Source organism: Paramormyrops kingsleyae, chromosome 1, assembly GCF_048594095.1.
Source record: "Paramormyrops kingsleyae isolate MSU_618 chromosome 1, PKINGS_0.4, whole genome shotgun sequence".
NCBI lineage: Eukaryota > Metazoa > Chordata > Actinopteri > Osteoglossiformes > Mormyridae > Paramormyrops > Paramormyrops kingsleyae.
Genome location: NC_132797.1, coordinates 15,112,384 through 15,138,002, shown reverse-complemented (window position 1 = coordinate 15,138,002; position 25,619 = coordinate 15,112,384). Strand labels below are relative to the sequence as shown.

General features: G+C 44.3%; 2 protein-coding genes and 1 long non-coding RNA gene across 6 annotated transcripts in view; 2 read left to right on the top strand and 1 right to left on the bottom strand.

The window, feature by feature from the left end:
- tph2 (tryptophan hydroxylase 2 (tryptophan 5-monooxygenase)) overlaps positions 1-3,800 on the top strand; it is a 29,789-nt gene extending 25,989 nt beyond the window's left edge. For both annotated transcript variants that reach the window (XM_072710232.1, XM_023826399.2), the window contains 3 exons: positions 444-539; positions 649-782; positions 1,362-3,800. In XM_072710232.1, the coding sequence (XP_072566333.1) occupies positions 444-539; positions 649-782; positions 1,362-1,536 (405 nt within the window). In that variant the 3' untranslated portion in view covers positions 1,537-3,800. The remainder of the gene's footprint in view (positions 1-443; positions 540-648; positions 783-1,361) is intronic.
- A 9,976-nt stretch (positions 3,801-13,776) lies between these two features.
- Positions 13,777-22,746, bottom strand: LOC111851711 (uncharacterized). Of its 3 annotated transcripts, none has more exons than XR_011989648.1 (4): positions 22,619-22,746; positions 22,224-22,278; positions 21,119-21,220; positions 13,777-14,482 (listed from the first exon to the last, which is right to left on the bottom strand). It is a non-coding gene; the product is annotated as an uncharacterized lncRNA (long non-coding RNA). The 3 variants fall into 3 exon arrangements; XR_011989646.1 differs by lacking the exon at positions 22,619-22,746 and adding an exon at positions 22,478-22,560; XR_011989647.1 differs by lacking the exons at positions 21,119-21,220; positions 22,619-22,746 and adding exons at positions 15,298-15,634; positions 22,478-22,560.
- The window catches only part of LOC111851702 (thyrotropin-releasing hormone-degrading ectoenzyme), a 98,563-nt gene continuing 91,485 nt past the window's right edge, over positions 18,542-25,619 (top strand). The window contains exons 1-2 of the mRNA XM_023826857.2: positions 18,542-20,362; positions 24,163-24,436. Coding sequence (XP_023682625.1) covers positions 19,641-20,362; positions 24,163-24,436 — 996 coding nt within the window. The 5' untranslated portion in view covers positions 18,542-19,640. The remainder of the gene's footprint in view (positions 20,363-24,162; positions 24,437-25,619) is intronic.

Here is a 25,619-nt window from a genome sequence, read left to right as displayed (position 1 = left end):
CTGGAGACGGCTGCAGTTTCATATGTACGCAACCTTTTGACCTTTGGAGTGACAGCAATTTAATGTCAGTTATGAGGTCAAGAGAAACAGTATGGATACTACAGTATGGATACTACAGTATGGATACTAGTTTTCCCAGCATCTGGGTAGCTTGGCAGCACATCTGCTGCCTTTGGTGATCCGTCTGTCACCGGAGGCCCATGTAGACCCCCCAGGTGGGGTCTGTTTCATTGGCATCTTGCTGGATTCACATACAGATGTGGTTGGACAGTTTTCCATGCTCAATAAGGATTCTCGAATCTCTGACTTGCCTTGTCGGAATTTAACGTTCCCTAAGCTTGCTGTCTTAAAGGCACATACACAGAAGGATGAATATCAGCTCTTAATTTTTTTAAATTCTGTTTGAGCCCTCTCCCTTCACCATTTGATCTCCTTTCACACAGTGTTACTTCTTCACCATCGAGTTTGGCCTGTGTAAGCAGGACGGACAGCTGAGAGCCTATGGGGCGGGACTACTGTCTTCTATTGGAGAATTGAAGGTACCGCCCCTCTCACTGACCTGGGTCACTCCCCTGTCTCCCTATTGGTCCGGCATGTGGCTCGGGGGAGGGCCCTGTCTCCCTGTTGATTCCCACTCTGTCTCCACAGCACGCGCTTTCAGACAAGGCTGCAGTAAAGCCATTTGACCCTAGGACCACATGCTTTCAAGAATGCCTCATTACCACCTTCCAGGATGTGTACTTTGTCTCTGAAAGCTTTGAAGAAGCCAAAGAAAAGATGAGGTACCACGGATAATATACATAATATAGCACTGACATGAGTAATGACCAGTGAGTAAGTTTCCCTTGCTTTAATGATGTAAGTGAAAAGCCTGTAGTGCTTCAGAATCTCATTGCTGTATTTATGTATTGAGTACAATGGAATCATTATCTAGTCATGCATGCATTCATGAGGTTTTTGCTATATGTAAGTAAATGTTTCTCCTGAACTGTTACCTTAGCAACCGCCATGCTAAATGAAACAGATTGACTTCTGGGAGCTCTTTAAGTGACGTTATAATTGGAAACTTGGGACATTAGTTATGCAGTGTGAGGACACTGTATATATTAGCAGTGCAAACACAACAGCAAGAACAATGAGTTTTTTTCCCTCCATATTTTCTCTGTATTGTTATGGAAACTGGTGTTGGTGGCACAAAATATCTTTCACTGTTTATAATGATAGGATGATAGAACTTTATTGATCCCGGGAGTGTGTGTGGGGGTAGTTTTCTGCTTGTTAAGCAAATGATTTGGTCATGGAAATACCATTCAAATTGGAGTGAATATGTCAGACTAATACCTGTGCTCTCCCTTCTACAGGGAATTTGCCAAAACGATTCAGCGACCCTTCTCAGTTTACTACAACCCATACACGCAGAGTGTCGACTTGCTTAAGGATACCAGGAGCATAGAGAACGTGGTGAACGACCTGCGGAGTGACCTGAACACGGTCTGCGATGCCCTGGGTAAAATGAACAGATACCTGGGGATTTAGGACCCAGCTAGCTTCGGGAACGTGTACCTTATAGCAGATCCGAAACGTCAACGCGCTATACCATCATCGCAAAAGTCACGGAATGTGTGGAGGCGTCAAGATGCACGAATGGCGCGATAGCCCCTGTTTAGCATTTAGCGAGCCCAACTGCTCGTGATGACTGTCTTTGCATCACCTGTGTTCTGCGTTTCCAGTTGATCCCAGAGTCGTCCTGTCAGGAGAGGATCTGGGTTTGCTGTCGGCTTAAATATATGCATATTCACCCGTGTTTTCTGGAAAATCAGTCCCATGATGTTCGGTATGATCATGTATGTAATGCTAATTCAACATATAGTATATATCACTTGATATGTAAGTATTAAAGTGTTACATAGATTTGCTACACGGGTCTGTAATAGATTGGAATTGCTTTGATCTTTTCCTTTCGAATGCTGTTTTAACTTTTCATTTTGGTCTCAGATTCATGCATTTTTCCTCAGGCAAAATATCATCACTGTCCAATGAGAAACACGTATCTCCAAAAATGCATTATTTCTGGAGTGTGAAACACATTTTCGCAGAAACCACTTTGTAAAAATAAACATAAAACAACACAATGAAACACCCTCAAGACCACAAATAGAACCTCATCACTACACAGCTGTCAGTGAGCAGTTTAATGTTTTAAATGGATTTATTGTTGTTAGCAAACGCAGACTTAAGTACTTTTCTCATCATGTGTTCCAATGACGCATTGTTAGTTCGAGCCTTGTCTCCTGTTCGCTATATTCCAAGAACTCAGCAGATTATTGACAGCCAGTCTAAATGTTTGGACATAATCAGTGCCCTATTGTACTGTATATTTGCCATCACACAAAGCTCTTCTAATGAGATAGATGGATGACTTCATAAAACATCTTTTTATTGGTCAAATAAATGGCAAACATCAGTAGACAGAGGCCGATGGGCATATTTAAGTATAAAATATCTATAGTAAAAAGTCACAATCATCAAAAAGTGGGACATATGCAGTTTTCATTGTTCAGCAACAATATATAACCAAAGTTTTATAACTATAATGTTAGTCCATGCGGGTGTTGAATTACTACTATACCACGAAAAAGATTTCATGAAGGTTCCCCTTATCCATGCGGCCTGGCTAACAGGAAGTGACATTCCGGCTTGCCCTCACTACTTCCTGTTTGTGTGGCACAGCACCGCCCTCACTATTTCCTGTTTGTGTGGCACAGCGCCGCCGTCGCTACTTCCTGTTTGTGTGGCACAGCGCTGCCCTCGCTACTTCCTGTTTGTGTGGCACAGCGCTGCCCTCGTTACTTCCTGTTTGTGTGGCACAGCACCGCCCCCGCTACTTCCTTTTTGTGTGGCACAGCGCTGCCCTCGTTACTTCCTGTTTGTGTGGCACAGCACCGCCCTCGCTATTTCCTGTTTGTGTGGCACAGCGCCGCCGTCGCTACTTCCTGTTTGTGTGGCACAGCGCTGCCCTCGCTACTTCCTGTTTGTGTGGCACAGCGCTGCCCTCGCTATTTCCTGTTTGTGTGGCACAGCGTTACCCTCGTTACTTCCTGTTTGTGTGGTACAGCACCGCCCCCGCTACTTCCTTTTTGTGTGGCACAGCACCGCCCTCGCTATTTCCTGTTTGTGTGGCACAGCGTTACCCTCGTTACTTCCTGTTTGTGTGGCACAGCGCTGCCCTCGCTACTTCCTGTTTGTGTGGCACAGCGTTACCCTCGTTACTTCCTGTTTGTGTGGCACAGCGTTACCCTCGTTACTTCCTGTTTGTGTGGCACAGCGCTGCCCTCACTACTTCCTGTTTGTGTGGCACAGCGCTGCCCTCGCACCGCATACTTGCTCGTATGCTTTGTTTGCTCTCGCGTCTCCTACACTCGCAGTGGCTGCATTCTGTTAGGGGGAGCGTGGCGGTCACCTTCCATGATGTTCCATGAAACACAACATCCACTCCGGGTCCTCGAGGCTGCCAGATTCCCAGGCTGCCAAACCTGATATCCCTGGAGCTGTAAAGTGAGGTGCATCTTCCATCGCAGCATAACAAAATAATCATTTAAAACCTGAAAGGTATTTATGAGTGTTTATGAAGAACAGCACTTGTCACCACTGAGACCTCATGGTGAACATCTCCCACTAAAACCCTGCTCTCCAGCAGACAGCCTGCACCTCTTACCTTGTTGTCCTATTTCATTTGCTGTTTGCGCTAAACAAACATTTCGCAAATGTTAGCTCTACAACCCATGTGTATGTAAAGCGATGTAATAAACATAGCCTATCCTGCTGTGTTGTTCCTCGTAACTCAAAATGAATTTGATTAATTTGGAGGTTGAGGTGACCTTAGAATGTTCTGGAAAGCACGTGAGGCTATAACATTAACAATGTTATCTTTACAGTGTACTGACCCTATATGACGTCTTAGACACATGTACATGTATACATGCATACATTAATTTTAGGAAGAATCTCACCACTGCGCTGTTCCAAGTTGCTGACTCACTGGAAAGAATTCTTGAGTTTTAGCCCATAAGGAAAGTCCATTTAAATTCAGAAGTGTCTGCCTGCTCTCCTCCCAAATTCTGTAATTCGGGGAGCTGTGCTTTGAGGCTATCCTGCGGGAAAATTATACAGCTCAGAGCTGCCTTTCCGTTTCCCGAGAGAAAGGCTGGATATCTCATTTTTCACTTAGCAAGGAATGTTGTCGTCTGAAATATTTCTCCGAGATTTGCTGTTGCAGAACACAGCATGAAAAGAGATTTAAAGAAGGAGATATCAGAGTCACGAGAGGAAGAAGTCAGATTTCAGACGGAGACATGCAATGAATGGTAAGCAGGAGAGGAAGCAAGTGGGATCTTCCAGTAAACTCATGACAAGACATCATGGAGTGCAGTAAAGATAACCTGCAACTCCTCCAAGTCCCTGCAGAGGTATATTATATTTTCCTATGCCTGCACTTTCCAGTCTGATTTCTCATTAGGAAGAAGTGAGATGAGTGAGTTGGAGACGTTTGGGCAGAGGAACAGAAAACCCTGAGATATCACTACAGATTTTCCTCTCTTCTGAACAGTGGCACTATGATCTCCAGCACAGTTGTCGTTGCTTCTCCTCAAGGGGCAGGAGGGAATTTTCATTTGCTAGATGTCTCATGTGGACGACATCATTGCATTATTAAGACCATGCAGGATTCTCAGCTGACTACAGTGTTAGCTATTCCCGTAGACCAATCAGGAGCCTTCAGTTATCTTGGTTGGCTGTAATGATAGTCATTATCATAAACTAATCAAGAGTCTGCAGATGTCTTAGCTGGCTATAGTGTTAACCGTTCCCATAGACCAATCAGACGCCTGCAGGTATCTTAGCTGGCTATAGTGTTAACCGTTCCCATAGACCAATCAGAAGCCTGCAGATATCTTAGCTGGCTACAGTGTTAACCGTTCCCATAGATCAATCAGACGCCTGCAGGTATCTTAGCTAGCTATACTGCTATCCCTTTCCATAGACTAATAAGGAGTTTGCAGGTATTCCCATAGACCAGTCAGAAGCCTGCAGATATCTTAGCTGGCTATAGTGTTAACCGTTCCCATAGACCAATCAGACGCCTGCAGGTATCTTAGCTGGCTATAGTGCTAGCCCTTTCCGCAGACTAATCAGGAGTTTGCAGGTATTCCCATAGACCAGTCAGAAACCTGCAGGTATCTTAGCTGGTTAAAATGTTAACCGTTCCCATAGACCAATCAGACGCTTGCAGGTATCTAAGCTGGCTATAGTGATAGCCCTTTCCACAGACTAATCAGGAGTTTGCTGGTTTTCCCATAGACCAGTCAGAAGCCTGCAGGTATCTTAGCTGGTTAAAGTGTTAACCGTTCCCATAGACCAATCAGACGCCTGCAGGTATCTTAGCTGGCTATAGTGCTAGCCCTTTCAACAGACTAATCAGGAGTTTGCAGGTATTCCCATAGACCAGTCAGAAGCCTGCAGGTATCTTAGCTGGCTATAGTGTTAACTGTTCCCATAGACCAATCAGACGCTTGCAGGTATCTTAGCTGGCTATAGTGATAGCCCTTTCCGCAGACTAATCAGGAGTTTGCAGGTATTCCCATAGACCAGTCAGAAGCCTGCAGGTATCTTAGCTGGCTATAGTGTTAACTGTTCCCATAGACCAATCAGACGCTTGCAGGTATCTTAGCTGGCTATAGTGCTAGCCCTTTCCACAGACTAATCAGGAGTTTGCTGGTATTCCCATAGACCAGTCAGAAGCCTGCAGGTATCTTAGCTGGCTAAAGTGTTAACCGTTCCCATAGACCAATCAGATGCTTGCAGGTACAGTATCTTAGCTGGTTATAGTGATAGCCCTTTCCACAGACTAATCAGGAGTTTGCTGGTATTCCCATAGACCAGTCAGAAGCCTGCAGGTATCTTAGCTGGCTATAGCGTTAACCGTTCCCATAGACCAATCAGACGCTTGCAGGTATCTTAGCTGGCTATAGTGATAGCCCTTTCCACAGACCAATCAGGAGCCTGTAGGTGCCTTAGGTGCCTGTCATCTTAACTGTTCCCATAGATCGATCAAAACCCTGCAGGTATCTCAGTTGCAAGTTTTTCCTGGGTAGTGCTAGACTGCTAGTAGGCAGTGCTTTGACACCCATAGTGTCCTGCAGCATTTCAGTTTAAATGAGTCAGTTACCAGCTGTTAGAATATTTTTGCTGCATTCTGGAGCGGAAACCAGTCCAGTGGCAACGGGAGACCCCACGGTGAGGCTCAGAGCTCAGTCTGTGTTACTGGAGATGTGTTCTGCCCTGCCGAAGGTGTACTCTGCTCAGTCATTGGAAAAACATTGTTCTGACATGCCGGATTCCCAAATCGTAACGGGCCATCTGGCATTCCTTTTGTGATGCCAGTGTGGGAAGGAAGCCAATTCAGAAACATTTCAATGTGAACTTTTTCCACATATCTCATATTTTATGCTGCGGAACTGAAAGGATTATGACAAATGCAGAATGGAGAGTCAAATGAACTTACTGTCTAATAAGACGCTGTATCAGACTGCGGGGAAAAGAATTGGATTCGCTGGGAGCAACTTGGCATTTTTTTATATTTCGAACCCAGCCAGTCAAACAATCCAGCTCGTCACTGCAGGGGCGTTGTGCTGGCTTTCAAAAGAATTGAAGGGGAAAAAAAACAGTAACACAGCACATGTAAAAGTGTCAATAGCCCAGAAACCGCAGCGCGCTCCAAATACACGCCTGCCGTGGGACTGCGGCAGTGAGTGTGGCACAAGAGACTGGGTCCATTTAAATCAGCACTAGCACTTCGGCACAAGCTCGGCCTTTTGTTGCAGGGAAACTAACATAATGGATGAATACAGCACATTTACCATAGAGGGGCAACGACAGAAAGCAAAGAAACAGACCAGCTGCTTTTTACAAGTACTTAGAAAAATTCCAGTCAGGTTCATTAGAGCGAGCACAGGGTGTAATAAGGGGCAGATCCTACAGGGGGTGCCAATCCAGTTTCGGGGCACTGCCACATGCAGACATACTGAAAGGAGACATTTAGATTCACTTATTCAGTCGAACAACTATTTCAAAATACTAATTTAATATTTTGCATGTAACAAAACATGCATGTTATACTGTACTGTATAGATCAAGCAAATTCACACTGAGCACCATATCAAAGTGGCAGGCTGCTTGGTGAGATATTAACTTAATTTGTCCATATATTTATTGATACTAATTAGTGTATTAATTAAACTTTAGGGCCTTCTGAAGTCTTGTTATAGGACATATTTCTTGTTATGTTATATATAGTTTCATTTCTAAAAGAACAACAGAGTGCTCTTTCCAGTGAAAGGCGAGGATATAGATACTCTGTATATTTCCCCGAAGTGCACTTTGCACAGGAAAGCTGGAGTGACCTGAAGCAGGCTTTATGAAAGCAAGGCTCGGACACTTTCGGAAAATAGCCGCAAAAGCAGAGGAGCCGTTTTTCTTTCCTTTATGAAAAAAACTGTGAGCTTCACCGCATGGATATTATCGTTAATGACCCCTTAACCCATGTCATGATCATTAGTATCAAAGAGCTACAATGTTAGCGATAACTGACGATGTTCCAGTAATTATATTTGGTAAAGTACATGCTCTTAAAGCCCTAAACAATCAGATTCAGTTTATTAGATTTTTGCTCACCGACATAATTAAAATGAAATGTAAATGTCCGACTCGGGTGACTGACTAGGGCTGGTACAGGAGGAATGTGTGTTGTGAGTCAACAATTGGTTATATAACTCTGAGAAGAAATTATTTATATGCTAATCAAAGAAGTTGGAGGCAGGGAAAAAAAAGTGTTATCTGATGTTTGTGAGAGAGCTGGCAGGAGAAGCCGACGCATTAATTACCTGAGGCGGATGCATCTGCCGCTTGACTACTGCTCAGTTTGCATGGGAGAAGGTCTACAGAGGGAGCAGCAGCAAGGCACGAGGAATTATGGGTAAATTGTTTGTGTGTGTTGGGGGGGGAGGGTCGGTTGTCACATGATCAAAGCGAGGGGGTGTCTAGGGTTTCGTCAAAGTGTTTAACCTGGCTTGTGTGAAGCTGGCAGTCTTGGTGGGGTTTTGTCATTTAACATCCAGACGATGATGACAAGCATCCTGGTTGGTGAGTTTTAGTCCATACACCAGACAAGGCTGGAAAAGTGCCATCAGTTATGGCAGCATGGTTATAAATGATCATATTATTCACCTAAGTAATGGATACTAACCTGGACATCAAATACCAACGTGGATTCCATCGATAACAACATGGACGACATCACAGAGGGTGTGAACAACACATGGAGTGCAGCAAATGCTGCGCGAATAGCCTCACGCTTCAGAAATGGGGCAGGAAATGAAGAATTAGGGAGCAGACATCCGAGGCGAAGCTGTCGGAACACCAGCTAACGGGAAGCAGCACGGCGGGCGGGGGCGGGGGCTAGTGATGAGGCGTGGCGGGGGTCCGTCGTCGTGCCAGATCATCCTGTGCCCACCCCGCCACGTCTGGCAGCTGCCTCCTCGACCGGCATGCAGCAGGGCAGATCTGCAAGGGACAGGGCGGTCGGAGGTGCCACTTCAAATTACACAAGCGTGTGGAATGAGAGTCCGGTGCCAATCAGGCATTCTCGCTGGCACACGCTGGCACGCCCTGCTACCGCTCTCCTCTGCCAGGCCGTGGTGGGAATCTGCCACCCCGTGACACTGAAACCGCATTTCACTTGTCCTTGCGCGGCGCTCATTTTCTCATTACGGCTTTCCATTAATGCGGAGCTCTGTCTCTATGCCAATCAGCAGCATCAGCTTCAACCTCGACGTGGGCAGCATGGTTTGAAGCAGGTGTGTTACGTCCGTATCAGGAGAACGCTTCCATGCTACCATCTTTATTGCAAGGGTGTATCATCACCCTGGTAACACGTATGCCAATGAGCAGAGGACAGTATTTGCTACTGCTTTCTCAGAATAACCAACGATTGCATTTATAAGGACCTTACAGTGGATTGTGTCATATGTTGAACTGTCTGGGTATGTCTAACCTTCATTTATTTTATTTAAGGCAGCATCGTTAGAAAAATATATGTAATATACCCCACCATATATCTGAGTGTGCATGGGGGATTTGGCGAGATAGCTGTCCTAAGATCCTGTTGAAGCCGCTTTCAATGAGGAATGGTGCAGGAACAGCTGGGTGAATCCAATCCAGCATCCCGGCTGGTCTTTAGCTGCAGTGAGATACATCCAGGGACAGACGTCTCCTTTCAGGAGGTAGATCGCACGGCCCTGATCTTACAGAACAAGCGCTCCTTGCATACCTGAGTTATCGCTCACCCCTGACCCGTACCATCTGGAGCCAGGAAGACGGTGACGACCATCGTGCTCAAAGCAGTCTGGCGAGGCCTTGGTTTCTCCTGACAGACTAATAGCTGCAGAAAGAAGCGGGATACGAACGAGAGTAATATGGGGGAGCGTTAATTTGCTGTCACGTACCAGATCCACTCTTTTACCCTGTCCTCCTCCGTTGGAATTCCCTTGTAATTGATTCTGGCGGCAGAGAGGGGCTGTGATTTCACCGCTGCATCGCCATGGCGACCTCGCCTCCGTTCTGTGAGGGCCACGGACCGTGGAACACATCTGAAGATAGGGGCGTAACCTCGTGTTCACTTGTCTGCTTTCGAAAAATTCGGATTTGGCCTTTTGTGCAAAAAAAACAAACAAAAAAAAACCAACGGATATAATTCAGACTTTTATTAAAGCTTTATCGGTTTGCGTTGCATTATTTATAGGTAGTTTTTCATGATTGATCATTACTGTAGCGCAGGGGCGTAGTTAGAGATGAATGGATAGGGGGGGTGAATCTTTACTTGGGGGGGACTGATGGCAAACTATTCATGACTTAAGCCAATAAATACATATTTATTTGGGGGAGCTGACAAACATTTATTTGGGGGAGGTAAAACAGGCCTAATGACACCCCTGCTGTAGGGCTGGCACAATGGTTCGTACCATTGCCTCATACGTCAGGAGACCAAAAACAGGCGAGGTTGCCAAACTGTCTATGTAGGTAAATGTATGGAAAATGAATGGATCTTCATCACTGCATTCCAAAGCGCTGTGGATCTTCATCACTGCATTCCAAAGCGCTGTGGATCTTCATCACTGCATTCCAAAGCGCTGTGGATCTTCATCACTGCATTCCAAAGTGCTGTGGATCTTCATCACTGCATTCCAAAGCGCTGTGGATCTTCATCACTGCCTTCCAAAGCGCTGTGGATCTTCATCACTGCATTCTTAATGATGCTCCAAAGCGCAGACCCAGGTGGCCCCACTGGTTTCATGACAAGGGCAATTATACCAGTATGACAGCACTGTGGAATTTGGCCCCTTCCTGCTTCCCTTTGAGCCTGTGTGAGTCACAGCTGGCGCTGTCCGCGGTCCTGAAGCGGCGCGTTTTACTTGATGAGGGTACGGTCCAGGGGAGGGTATCCAGGCCATCCTGCCCCGGAATTACCATCCATTAAGCGAGAGCAACAAGATGGATTAAAGCTTTCCCACGTAATCTAAATGTAAATGAATGTGTGAAAAGAAGCAGCCAGTCTGTCATCCCCAGGAACAAAGCAGGCATTGCACTGTAGTGTAGCAGCTGCTGGATTTGTTCACCAGGTCCTCGCGCACATATATCTGAGGATAGGGGGGCGGTTTCCGCAGAAGCGGCACGTTTGAAAGCCGTCCTGCATGACTGAGACGGCACGCGCTCGTCTGAATATTTCATGAATATCTGAAACAGACTCAGCTTATCGTTTATTTACCCGAGACCCTTGAAATTTACACAGTTTGAAAGAGGGTGGTGTGACTGCACAGAAAAGCATAAGGCTTGAAATGTCTGAGGTTAGAAATGATACATTTCAAATGTGCCAGAACTTCACGGCTTGCAGGGATTGTGTGTGTGTATCAATCACTCCTATAATGGAAAGGCAGCTTTTAAATCAAAGAAATGAAACAGTAATTTAACCTGTAGGTGGCTTAGTGGGTGGCACTGCATTCTTTGACTTATTATTATTTAGCTATTTATTGGTGATCAGTTCACTGTATTTATGCCACCCATTCATGAATTATTTACTGTTTACATACACATTGCACTATGTACGTAACCCTTGTGTCTAGCCCCCATTTCACACTGTCTTGTGTTTTTGCACTGTAAGTACAGTGAAACCTTTCCAGTCACTCGTTGTTTTTGTATGTCATACCATGTTTTTTTTTGGGGGGGTGGGATGTTATTCCATGCCACTGTGTACCTGAATATTGATGCTTTGACAGTAAAGCCCACTCGACTCGACTCGACTTGATACTTAACTCCAGGGTTGGGGGTTGAATTCCCGGCACTGGGCCGGATTTCCATGCTCTCCCTGTGTGTATGGATAAGATGGATAAACTGAACTGCTTTTTGAATGAATAAAAGTCAGTGTCACATCACGCGGTCCTCTGTAAGGATGTCATGTAAAGCCATAGAATGGGCAGAATGGTGAGTTTCCTGAAGGTGCAGATGTCTGTCTTGTGATGCCAGTGTTGCTATCATCATGGTACCACCCTAACCCTAAACCTAAACCTAACCCTAACCCTCACTGGACAAAGGAAACCCCACTACTTGTCATCAGTGCTCAGAGCCTTTGCTTTAGTGCTCATTAAAGTGTAGTAAACCCTGTGTCGGTCTTACACTCAGTGTTGCTGACATACTCTGCGCTCTTTATATCGCTTGTCTATTCCATATCAGTCACACATCCTCTGTTAATATAGCCCATGTCGAGGTTGCTTCCCGTTTTTAATGCACCCTTAATCGTTCATGCATCACATGTGGTCAACTTTTCCTCTCACATCTCCCTCTTTCTCCCTTGTGACTAAGGCGGACTCACATTTAACTCCGGTTAGCACGGTGCCCTTTCAGCAGGACCACCGGAGGAGGGGAGTGGGGGATTGAACAAACACCTCTCACAGGATGTTCCCTGGGGAACACAGGTACCTACAGCAGGAAAATGGCATCACCGATTCTCTGGGATCTGTTTGTGGTTCAACATAAATGATACATCCAAGTGCAAAGACAGTCACTGTATCGGCATGCTTTATGTTCTCTTTTATGATTTGTATAAATATGACAATAATTGACAGCATTCTTGCGCCAGCCCACTAATTATTAAACCGTTGGTGAGGTTAGGATGCTGCGCGCGTGAACGAACGGAAGGTCGCTGGTTCGAATAATCTGGTCGGCAGAATCCAGCCTGGATTCAGAGTATTAAGTGCCCCTGGGCAGCAGCACATGTGATATCATGTCAGGATGAACGCAGAGTTAATTGGGGGCTCATGAAATTCAGAAGAATTAGGTGATCAGTGGTCACTGTTGACACACCACAATAATATTGCATTCATTTTTATAATACATTAATGAATGGGCCCGGGGGGGTGGCTTATGCAGGGGTTGTTCTGCTTGGTGCCCCCCGAGGACATGAACCCAAATGCCCATGCGGTTAATCCGAGCCAGAGCAGAGTGATTTCACCGCTGAGCCTTTCAGAGAGACCCTAACCCTCAACTGCGCCTGGGGCACTGTCTGAGCCTGCTCTCTCCATACATCGCTTCGATTGACAATTTCTGATAAATAAAATGTATATGAGGCCTTATTCCTGGGGGAGGAAATGAACAGGCAGACGATGGATGATGGGAACTCGGTCCAGGGTCGTGTTTGCACTTTACTGAACAGGCAGTAATGAGTTTGACCTGGTGTGTCCCCGAGCTTCATTTAGAAGCTACAAGTGGGCTGGGCGGTTTGCCCTGGTGGGGGGGCAGCAGAATTCTGGAATGCCTGTCATCTCCACCACCTCGAATACCATCTCCAGACACATCCCAACAGAAGCTCTTAAAGCCCTCCCCTTTTTATCTCACCTCATCGGCTGCATGTTACGTTTCACCGTAAACCCCTGGGATTGTCACCGTGTCCCATAAAGGTGTGACCAACGCCGCCGACGACCTTTCCTGACGTTCGATGCAGCCCGAGACGGTCACTCCCCTTCCTTTTGTGACTAGCGGAAGCAAACTCTTCTTTTTCCAAATAGCGAGCTTCCCCCATCAGTCAAACGGTCTGATTGGCTGACATGAAAATGTAACAGCTTTGGGAGCTCACTTATCCCGAAGCCAGTCAGCCAATTATCAGCTTGGCAGCAGCTTTCTAAATGGATTTCTTGGGATTTCTAAAAGGGGAAGGGGTCTGAACAGCTGACTCATTGCCAGTAGACTGACTCCAGCCCCCGAAGGACAGATTCCTCTACAGTTAGAATTAACAGGCACCACTTAGGGTGTCGAGAGCAAGGAAACCTGCTGATTTTAAACTCAGCCATGAGCTTAGTAATTAAAGCACAGAAAAAAAAGCCCCCTTAGTTCCTTCAAATGCTTGCAACGAAAGCAAGTGAACAAAGAAAAGCTTCTAAATTTAGCTGAGCTGTCATATTTGTTGTGAACCAGCATGAAAGATGCTGACATGAAAGACGAGTTCCTTCTGTTAAGTGACCGCCCTTCTCAATGACACGACCCATGCTGGAAGTAAGAATCGCCCCATGATTCTTCCAGCAATGACATTCTTTCCCTCTTCTCCTGCGTAACAAACTCCCTCCTTGCCCCCCCCCCAAGTTATCCATCACAGTAAAAATACAGAACCAGCACATGTACAACCTGCTTCATTTATTTGAGTGGATTTACGGAAATCGGAATGCAGAAAACCATCGGGGTGCATCGGAGGGGGCTGCATCTCCAGACATAACAGATTGAACTCCATTAATCAGAGTGATGTTTGCCACGTTTGAAGAGGTGCCCGTCCTTGGGCTTGGGTTTGAAAATACGCTTAGCTCTACAAAATGGGATCTTGGCAGAGTTGGCCTACGTCACCCTGTCAGAAGCTAATCGATGAAGCGGTCATCGGCCTCTGTCCTGCTGATTGGCAGATAGCGGAGTCATTGCTTCTGTTGGCTAACGCCCAGCATTGCAGTATGTTAATAAAATGCTAATTCTTCTGTATGTTTATAGATGTCTTTAGTCTTTGGGGAGGTCTGCTGGGTGACAGTCTGGCCGTGACCTAAAAATTGTTAACTGGGGATGTGGGTGACAACAGTATTAGGTGTAAAATGGGGGGGGGGGGTTAATTCGAACACTGAAAAGCCTAGGAGAAAGATTGTACTCCACTGAGCTCAGGCCTTGCAGAGGCATCAGGGCGATATAAGCTGGTTGGTCCTGTCCTCGCTCCATCGCCGATGGACGCTCCATCGCCGAAGCCTGCTGCATGAGCTGCATTCCATTTCAATCCCACGCTGAGGAGGCGCCGTCACGCTAACATCTCACGGCCAATTGTTCGTGAAAACATCCCACCTTTGCCTGGCTGTCATGGATAAAGAGAGTAAATAAACTGCAGTCATAGAGCGGATCGATACGCTGAGAGGCTGATCAACACTGTAGTCAGAAGCTCAATTGAATAAATGTCTTTTTCTCGGCAGCTCGTTGCTGTCTCCTTAAATATCCATCCATCAATTTTGCTTTGACTGTTTGTACAGTATAGGGCTTCCGGGAAAACAGAGTGCAGGGGGTGTGCTTTAAACCACATGGGAACGCCACAAGAAAGACCCAAGATTTAGGCTAATGCTTATTGGTCCCACTCTATAACAAAAATAGTGTATTTAGATCATAAACTGTGCTGGCTGTTACAGTAATGTCAACTTGGAGCTGTGTTAGCAGGGAACTACTGCCCACGTACTTCACAGGGGTAAAGAAGACCTTTAAAGTCAGTAGCGAACTGCAGGAACGCCCACGAACAACAGAGAGCCACTTCCTCTGCCCCCAACATGCATGCCGTATCCAACTATAATTAGCAGCAGCTCGTTAGCGCGCAGATGGAGGAAGGCAGCTACACTGCAGATGCATCGCCGCTCGTCCTTCAACTTTCTCCTGGCGAGCTCAAGCTCTCCATTTTTTTTAAGGAATGTCTGGGCAACAAGTCTTGCTGCTTGCATCTGTGCGAAATGAGAGGGCCGACGGCTGTGCCGAGTAAACCATCGATTAACAGGCTTCATCATCCTGTCTTTCGATTTTTTTAAAAGACCTGTCGCTGAACAACCTCCACCTGCCCGCAGAAATACCTTCAGCATCGGCCTTTTGTTTTGTCTGTGTGTTTATGATATATCCATGTATTTTCTATACCTCTTATCTAGTATAGGGCTGTAGAGATCCTGGAACCTATCCCAGGGCAGAAGATTCTGGATGGGATGCCAGTCCACCACAGGGCACACACTCACATATTCTGCAATAGAGGCAATTTAGTGTCATGAATCAACTAAACCACGATCTTGGACCTTAGAAGGACACTCACAAGAACATGAGGAGAGCAAACAAAATCCACACTTAACCCACAACCTTAGATGGTATGAGGTTGCAGTGCTACCCATTGGTGCTCTCTGCAGCCTGTTTACGATCCACCGTGCACGTCATTGGCTGCTCTGTCCCATGTCATTGTGGCGAACAGCTCAGCAGTGGTTTCCTGTGGTCATAAACACACAACTGATGAAATGCACGGGAAGTGTGATACCCAAACGGATCCCACATTTGAGCAAATAAAAATGAATGGCAGGCCGTGAAGCCTACGGCAGGCACATGTAATTACTGCATATGTTTTCCTTGCAGTTATAGCACTAAATGCAATAGCCTATCTTAAATAAAATGCTTATTAATGGTATATAGTGTTCCAATATAAAAACTTCAGTTAAGCAAATTAACGACTATCAATGTATTTATCCTCCTGAGACCCAAGGAAAAAAGTGTCCTTCAACTTTAGGTTATTTATCTTTGGAGGAAATAAGACATCTTACAATTTAGATTTTTTCAAATTTATTTTTATTTTTAATTTCACAGCATGTTCTCTTTAGTGCACAACAGGAATAAATACGTTTCCTTACATGAGTGAAAAGATAGATGCAAAAACAAAATGTCCACTACAATGGGTGGGGTCTCAGGAGGTTAAAGTTCATTGTAAACCTAAGTAAGATGTCTTAGTAATGCTATTTGCTTGTGCATATTTTCTACATTATCTTTTATTTAATGCATATTTTCTACTTCTAATAGTTTTCTTGTGGTATGATAACGATTCAAGTATATGTCACCTGTAGAACCAACAGCCTCACTTGGTTCTTACTTCATGGTTAATTTTGTCGATCTTCAATAACCTTTACTTTAATTAAATCATTAGTACATTTAACAAGCTTGCCTGTTCAGAGGGTTCATCGACTGGGTAGTAATTTCCACGAAACGCCTGCTAATGTCAGATTAGGCCGACTGAAAATCAAAAAAAAAAAAAAAAAGTCTATTGAAATATCACTATATTTGCTCTTTTCTCGCTGAAAATCCGGCGTTTGTTTGCTGGAATTAGGCATTTACAGCTATTGTATTTAATGGTAATTAATGGCAGTCTACATTGTGGTTTGCATTTTAATTATCCTTGCTAGAAAGTGAGGGGTGTAGGGCTAAAAGTTTCAGGGGCAAGTTGTCACACAGAAATGTATGTGTGTTTATTACTGATGGAAAATACTATTACAGTAAATCACATCACACCCCTTTTGATATATTCAAGCAACTGGTTTTCACAATCAACCAACAGTCTGAGGTAACTGCTTGTTTTCACATTTTGACCAAATATATGAAGAAACTGTTAGTTTTTATGTTTTAAAAACCCTTCTGTTTGGTTAATTGTCAAACTGGTTCATATTTATAACAGAGAAAATTGTTTGGCTTTAATATGTAAATAACTCATCAAATTCATATAAATCATAATATCATGCAAGCATAAATACTAATGTGCAATTATTGTGTAATTAAATCTATATGAAATTAGGAATGAATATACAATGCATATTAAACTGTGCATTAAACCCTTGACTTTATTTTGGTATGATTGTAACTATTCAACAAGGCTGCTTTTTCTACTAATTTTGGGAAAACCTAGACAAAATTAAATGTGTGACAACATGCCCCAGTCTCCCCTACAGGATACTGATGTTGCATTACATAATGCATAACATAACAAAATACATTGTCATAATAAAAAGATACACTAAATGGCTTAACTGCAAAAGTGGTAAAGAAAGTGGTACTGATTCGCCAAACAAAAATGCAGTGAAAATTACAGAGAGGAGTCATTGCCAGCGATAACTGGTTATATTGACTGCACGGCTCTGCCTATTCGGGGGCCCAAGGCAAAGCTTTATTAGATGTACTACCCTGCCAAGATAAATGACGATCGTGCTACATCCTCTGCAATCCGCGTAATTCTGGGATCTAGGCAACTGCATGTTTGCCTGTGGCTAAAGCCGGCCCCGGCACGGTTCCACTATTTTAAAGTAGGCCTAATTAATTAATTCGTTAATTAGACGTGAAATCGTTTTTTCGCCTTTTTTAAATCTAAATCTCTTGACCGCTGCACAAAATCAACAGAAAAACAAACTGATAAGTAGCTGTTGTGGACAGATAGGAAATTCAGTGGGCATGAGGTCGTGGATGCATGATTTTACCAGCTATGGTGACAGATCTGGACAGTTTTCCTTTAGGCTCTTAATCCACCATACTGTACATTTGTCAAAACGTCAGTCAAAGTCAGTCAAACGTTCACATTAGAAAAAGGGGCCGGGTCAGTGTTACTGACTGTTATGTTCTATTCTGTAACATTCGCATATGATTTATTTGTATTGCTTTTTAATGAACACTGAAAGAATGATATGGATCTATACAGGTTATTATTTCCGTTTGCGCGTGCAATATATAAAAATAAAATTACGGACATCTTGCAACTGGCATGGGCTATGTTTAAAAATTAATTCCGAAAAAAAAAAAACAATCGCTCTTTTGATTATCGCAAACGCATAAAACCACCAGAAATATAATCGTCTCCACCAACCGAACAGGTGACCCATGTCTCCCTGCACGTGGAGTACTGGGGTTCAGAACAATTTATTCAAAATATTCATAATTACACCCTACGGACGTTTTAATCAGAGTCCCTGATCCGTTGTACAAGCCCCCCAATTAACACACCTATGTGTAACGCGTGTTAACATGTGCTACATCGCACGCTGATTTGAAATCAATAAAGCATGATGACCCGGGTTGCTGGAAATAACTTTCCATCGCATTCGATATACAATCTCATCATTGACGGCAAACTATTACATGGGGAATTTAATACCAGCTGCAAAAATACTAATTGCGTTGTTCATGGTATTAGCGTCATATTCTTTTTAGTCAGGAGAGACTGTGTAATGGAATTCTGAATTCGCGTCCCTTTATATGCTTTAGATTTTGCCAATTTTTCATCAGCAGTACCTAAATATTTCCGCGGGGTGGCGTAGTTCAGACTAACACGGTCAAATAGCAGTAGCCTAACACCTACTGTACATCTCCACTGCCCTAATTGAACACGTAAGTAATAAGCCGTTTGGGACAACTATTCTCTTTCGAAATATTAATACTCACATTCACTGGATATAATTCTCAAGAGAATTATTTTAATAGGTTGCACATTCTTTATATAATAATAAAACTGTGTGACAAATTGTACGTATCCTTCATTCTAAAACAACGTTTAAATCAGCAAACATCACGCTGTTCTTAGTTAACGCGCAATTTGGAAGGCGCCTGTCTTTTCATGCGATGCGTATCTCTATACGTGGCTTTAGCCGTATAAGAGGGGGCGTGACATCGGTATGTGCAGGTGCTCCCATCAATCTGAGATCATTGGTTGTAAGCCCACACAGCCCGTCAGTATGCTGCTTAAAGTGTATTTAGGCAGGGCAAACACAGACACGTTCACCGTAAGCAGTGCTTCGTGAGGATCCGTCTGAGGATATAAATGTTTCATTGTGGTCCGCAGCTAGAGAAAACCCCAGACCCGCTCGGCTGGGCATCACTACGCTCCTCATTCTACTCATCATCCGATCACGCAGCTGCAAAGTTCTCCTTCCGTTGTTTCTCGTGTTACAAAACATTCAAGGATATAGGAGTGGAAGAAGACGGCTAATATTTGTTGCTCCAGTGATTCATACATTGCTCACATCGGATCGGGCTGGGATTTCGCGAACCCCCGTATCTGGGAGCGCAGCTGTTGGCCGGGGCGAAGTTTGCTCAATATGCGGGAAGCGCGCGAGGACGCCGGGAGCCCAGCTGCATCAGCACCGGAGCCCAGGATAGATGGATGCACTTCCAGGAGCCCCCTTACCCTCCAAGGACCGGGACTGTGATACAGACATGATATGATACCGAATAATATGCACGCCGTCGTTTCTTCGCGCTGCCACTGACACGGATATATCCTGTCATTGAAGTTAAAGCAACACTTCAGTTGTTCCTTTTTTGTGCGCCCATCGCATCGAGCCACTTTTGAAGTGTTTGCAGGACTGCATGCATGACTGCTGTCGGCTGCTGACACCGGAGCTAGGACTCTGGTAACCGATTCACTTTCTCGCCGCCGTGCTGCAACTTAAGGTCATATTCAGTGGAGTATGGCTTTGGAAGACAAGCGTGGCAAAGGCTTATCTTTCACGCAGATGGGCATCGAAGACAACTCTATGAGCAACGGGAGAGGCCTCCCGGATCAATGGGCCGACACCGTTGTGGTGCGACCCAGGACGACCGAGCGACACATCACGGTGCACAAGAGGCTTGTGCTGGGGTTTGCCGTCTCCATCCTGACGCTGATAGCGGTAACGGCGGTCGCCGTGCTGCTCGGGGTGCGCTTTGATGAGTGTTCCACCGAGAGCGTCCACCGGGCTGCCAACGGCACCTCCACAAAGTCCAACCAGTCCCGGGATTCCCAGTCCAACCACAGGGAGGAGGACACTCAACCATGGAGGCACGTGCGACTGCCAGCATCCCTGCGACCGCGCCACTATGACCTGAAGCTGTCAGTCTACATGGATAACTTCACCTTCTCCGGGGAGGTAAACATCGAAGTGGAGTGCATCACCTCCACCAGGTTCATCGTCCTGCATGCCGACCGGCTGGAGCTGGAAAAGGCGGTGGTCTACTCGGACAGCAAGAAACCCGGCGTCATGCGAATCAATCGCCGCTTCAGTTATCCGGCCAACCAGGTTTATGTCATTGCTTTGCACAGGGAGCTAAAGCCCCTCCGGACATACAAAATAAATATCACGTTTGAAGCACAAATTGAAAACGAACTTCTGGGATTTTTTCGCAGCTCCTATGTTTTGAACGGAGAAAAAAGGTAATCCATATACCATCTGTGTTTATCTGTGTAAAACCGTAACACATGTTCTATAAAGTAATGTAGACTATATATATTCTATAACCACATAGTAATCGAAGATTTACTTCATAATTTGACTATCTATAATTTAATCGAATTTTGATATCCTCCGAATTAAATCGTAAAATTATAAAGAGAATTATAAAAATCCATTTTATAATTGTCGCGCAAGCTGGGGTTAAGTCATATTTTAAGCATTATGAGTAGCCTAAACACGTGGCTTTGTTTACTCCTCGCCATTCCCATCGATCGCATTTGCCATTAATCATTTACAATGAGAAAACATTTTTTTCGGTTCCTACCAACTGCATCCGTGCCTTAAACTATTATCTTATTTACAAATAAATCATTTGCACTTTAAAGTTGACTTTGCAGCTGTAGGTTTCATAAGGACTCAAGATATTAAATTGTGTCTTTTAAAATGTATCGTAAATGATGTACATCCATGTTAAGTCATAATTGGTCATTTATTGGCTTCTTGTGAACCTGCTTAAAGTTACCTAGAGCAGAGCATAACCTGATACAGGTCAGTTACGTGAACGGTTTTTTTGTGAATAATATCCTTGGCTTTAGGTTCCTATTTCCTTTCTTGCTCTTATATCTTCCTGTAGATTGGTTAGCTCTTAAGGGTCTAAGCTGTTTCAAAGTTCCTGCACATGTAACATGCCTGTGTCCCTTGGATCAAGTGACCCGCAAACATGCTGTCAGTCATACCACATGATACGCCGCTGTCCCAGCATGCATTGCTCAGTGTGTCCTGGTGGCTGTAGCTCCACTGGCTGGGCCAACGTGTTTGTCGCCATGGCATGGCACCTGCTGAAAAGAGACCCAGCCATCACAGATTTTCAGCCTCTGATCCAAATGCTGGCATATTTAAGATCCTGATTTTGCCTTGAGCTGACGTCAGCAATTATGGGCGGATACTGCTGACACTGCAGGTTCCTTATTTAAACAGACCTGTTATGTTTTAAAAGTTAATTTAATTAGCACTATAAAAATAAGTGGATTGATTTGTAATTTAAGTATACAATTTTGGAAGAGCTGCATTATTTATCAGGCGGCTAATAACAGAAACCACCTGGGTCCGCGACGGCTTGCTGAGTTTTTTTTTCTTTTCTTTTAACTTTGCGCAGCAAATTTATCAGTAGCGATTTGGGCGCAGTGCGATCGGGTACATCGATTTCCACTGCGGCAGCCGGTCTGGGAAGATGTATTTACTTTTTTAAAATTTAATTTTGACTATATAAAATATGCAAACTATACCAAAGTTGGACTAGGGAACGAAGCCAAAAACAAAGCAAAGTTGACACGTGTAGAGACGCAAGCATAACTGAAGGCGAGAAAAACTATCGCTATTGGTTACATTTAAGCTTTTTACGTTTGTGTGCAATTACCATATTACACTGATATTTAGAGGTTCCAGCTGCGTAGGACCCGTATTGTTTAATTATCATTAGTGTTGTTCTTGCGCATTATAGTAATTAAAGTAGCAGTAGAAGAAGAAGAAGAACACAATGTTTTTTTCATAGCTGAAAGTCTTGGATCTTGTATTCAGCATTAAGGGCGGTGTGTGACGTCACGCCCTTTGCCAGACAGACCCTCCTTGGAGCTCTAACGGTGACACTCCCGCTGCTGGCTGGTCTTTCAGCTTTCATTCACACCCATGAATGAGTTTCTGTCCTTCCTGTCAGGGGCGCCCTTCATCTTCCCTGTCCAATAGACGATCCCGATTCCAGCTGTGCCTTTTCTCCTTGCGCTCACTGCATGCGGCTGGCAGAGCTCAGCGCTACTAAATTTCCAGGCTCCGTATCTCACTCACCGTTTTCCTTGTGACGTGACGTCTGTTGTCGGGTCACTCTGCGCCAACATGTTACCTGTAATACAATGAGAAGACGGTCGGGTTTTAGGAAGAAGGCTAGAACCGTCAGATTCAAGAAATCATGACGTTATGAGGTGCTTAAGTCACGTGTCATAAAATGTGTTCTACGCAATATATGCGTACATTTTGACGATATAACCAGGTTTCACGCTTATAACCAGTAATTCACGCATCTCCCACAACTGCACACTTACATATTACAGGGGTGTGGTAAGCCTGTAGCTTATACTGGGAACTGCAGCATACAAAGCAGTGGTCACGCTGGATGGGATGCCAGTTCATAGGAGAGCACACGCAAACATTTTAGGCAGTTTAGAAAAAATAGTCCTTCAAACCTGGTTTTTGGCCGGGAGGAGGAAATTGCAGTAGCTCAAGGGAATTCACCTAAACACAGGGGGAATATGCAAGTAGAGCATAGAGTGAGGGGCAGGAACTGAATCCAAAACGCCCATGGTGTGAGGCAATACCCCAGTACTACCCACTGAGCCACTAAAGCCACAACATTGTGAGCAACTTTTATTAATATCACGGTTATTAAAATAGGCCTGATTATAAATTTAAACTATGCGCCGTAAACACACTAAGGTCTAGTTAAGTACGCGGTTCCCTCACAGTGTTGCAGGATCTGTGGTCCTTAAAAGCTGGCGTTTCTTCATAAACATTTCAAAATACTTTTTAACTTTTAATAACAGTCTCTTCTTTCACAAGCAGAGATTCATAAAGCGGTATACTCGCACTAAGCAGGAGTGTCGGGCTACGGGGACTGAGCTCATGAAGCGTGAAGCGGTAAACAGGCTCCGCGCAGCGCTGGTATCAAACACCGGAGCCCCCGTGCGCCGCGGCGGGTCACTCTCAAAGTATGTGTGCGGGCTCTCTTTCTTCCCAGCGAGTGAAAGTCACTTTTATGGCTGTTTGTCTAGCTGCAGGCGGATAAAGTGATACTGCTGTTCCCGAGATTATGTTTTTTTCTAAGGAGACCCGCTATTAGTGCCGTTCTTGCTGGATTTTGTTTTCCAGAAAATGCCCCCAGCTCCCAGCTTTGGGAAGAGAAAAACCCCTGAGCATTTTAATTTTAACATAAACAGTTTGTATTTATATTAACAAAAAGTGCAGTACAATAACAGCCTTTAGGGATGCTGCTGAGATTGGTAATTTGAGGAGAAAAACATCTTTAAAGAAGTGTAGTGAGGACGAATAGGGCGCAGGAACGGAGGGTGACGGGGGGGGGACGTGTACCCCCCTAAATTATCATTTATCTTCATTTTTACTACCTATAAATAGACCTTTGCCCTTATATTATTAAGCTGCCCCCTGTCCAATATCAAACTTTCTCCTACACCACTGGGACGAATGTAGCCTATTACATTTCTGGCTGACGATATGGTTACGTCCATTACTCATGTTTTTGGAGGGAAACTGGCATGAGATCAGCTGGATCGTGGATATCGATTTACAGCAAAATCATTTTATTGGCCTAGATATGTGAAGTAACGTGTTTATCATCTGAAAACCAATATAGTTAGTGTGTAAGTGTAAGTATGTCATAAAATCAACAGTGATTTAATTAAAATTATATTGGAGTATATCCAAAAATAGGGATTGAAATGTAACTTAGAAAAGCAATCTCTTAATTGGTTTGAAATGTATACATATCATTAAGTAGGCGATTAATGCAGGTTAATGAATCCAGACATTCAAGAAGAAAGTGGTACATTAAAAATGTAGAATATTACTAAAATGGCTGAAGAATTGAGGTGAAGTGATTTATTTCACCTATCCTTACACTTCAGCAATCAAAGCTAGCTATATAGCCAAGCTCCTGTAAGTGCTTCCTTCTGTAGCATAAACTGACCCCGTGACCTTCTCTCCCCGCTGGCAGGTTCCTTGCTGTAACGCAGTTCTCCCCCACACACGCCCGGAAAGCCTTCCCGTGCTTCGACGAGCCCATCTACAAAGCCACGTTTAAGATCAGCCTGAAGCACGACAGCACCTATCTGTCACTGTCCAACATGCCGGTGGAAACGTCCTTAATGGACGAAGACGGATGGGTGACCAACCACTTTGCCCGAACTCCACGCATGTCCACGTACTATCTAGCCTGGGCGGTGTGTAACTTCACGTACAAGGAGACCTTCACCGAGAGCGGCGTGGTGGTAGGTCATTTCACACTTCTCACCGATATCCCTCTTTATTGAGCGTCTCATATGCTAATACTGAAAGAATCTCATAAACTAACAAAAATTAAAAAAATATAAATGTTTTGTTGTACTGTGGAGAGCCTTGATGTTCTCAGCAAGAGTGTTGAAAAGTCTTGAGGTGAGAAACAGCCACACTTTTTAAAGGCATATTTTACCTGTCATTTTATTGATCTGTGGACCTCTGTTTTTTTACTGTCTTTATTTTATTACAATCTTCCATCTCGCTATAGTTACTTCCGGCTATTTGGGAAGTGTTGCACGATCTCAAACGATGTTAATTTTAATGGCGGTTATTTCTCACTGCATGAATGATTTAATCGCACCGCGTATCACGTTGACCAAAAACCCTTCCTGTTAAGAGCATCCAACAGCATTTCCCGCCTCCTCTCTCAAAGAGGGACAAATGAGGTCACAACCCAGGGTCCTATGTTAGGGTTAGGGACCCCAAAGGTCCTGTAATTACCAGATGTGGTGTCAGTCTGAGGTAATTATACCCGTGCAGCTTCTCCTCCCATAATCCCAGCAAACCTCATTGATCACAGTGGTGAGACCGTAGTGTCCATTAGCATTATTGGCAGCCCATGGGACCCTCCTGGTGCATAGCTTCTGGAGAAGGAATGAGAAAACCGAACTTGTGTTTCAGCTTCGTGGATATTTGTAACCTGCATGTAGTGATTAATTATGCTGCTGGTTTGTGCTTTTCAGCCTGAATTGCTTCTTTGCACTCTGAAATTCACCTGGAAAGGCGTTTGATTAATCTGTATATAGGGTTACCACCTAATCCATGTCAGGTGGGACACTATGAGCTGCAACAGGGTTTGTAAACTACCATTTCAACCATTTCAATTAAATGGGCCCGGATTTCACTTAAATTCTTGCTGTGTGGTGATTGGTCAGTCGCCTATAATCATGCATATATGTCACTAATGTTAATGTGAAACAGGAAATAAACCAGTAAAGGTACAAGACGAACTAAACAATTTATCTGAGCATGGGAGCCTTTCACTTTTAAATTAGTTTGTAAAAGCTGGAGTAGCTCACGGTGTCCTTCTCGACATGGATTAGGTGATAACCCTATATCTGTATACATGAAATGACACATGAATTCTAATGCTTCTGCTTTGGGTACTGGTAGCAA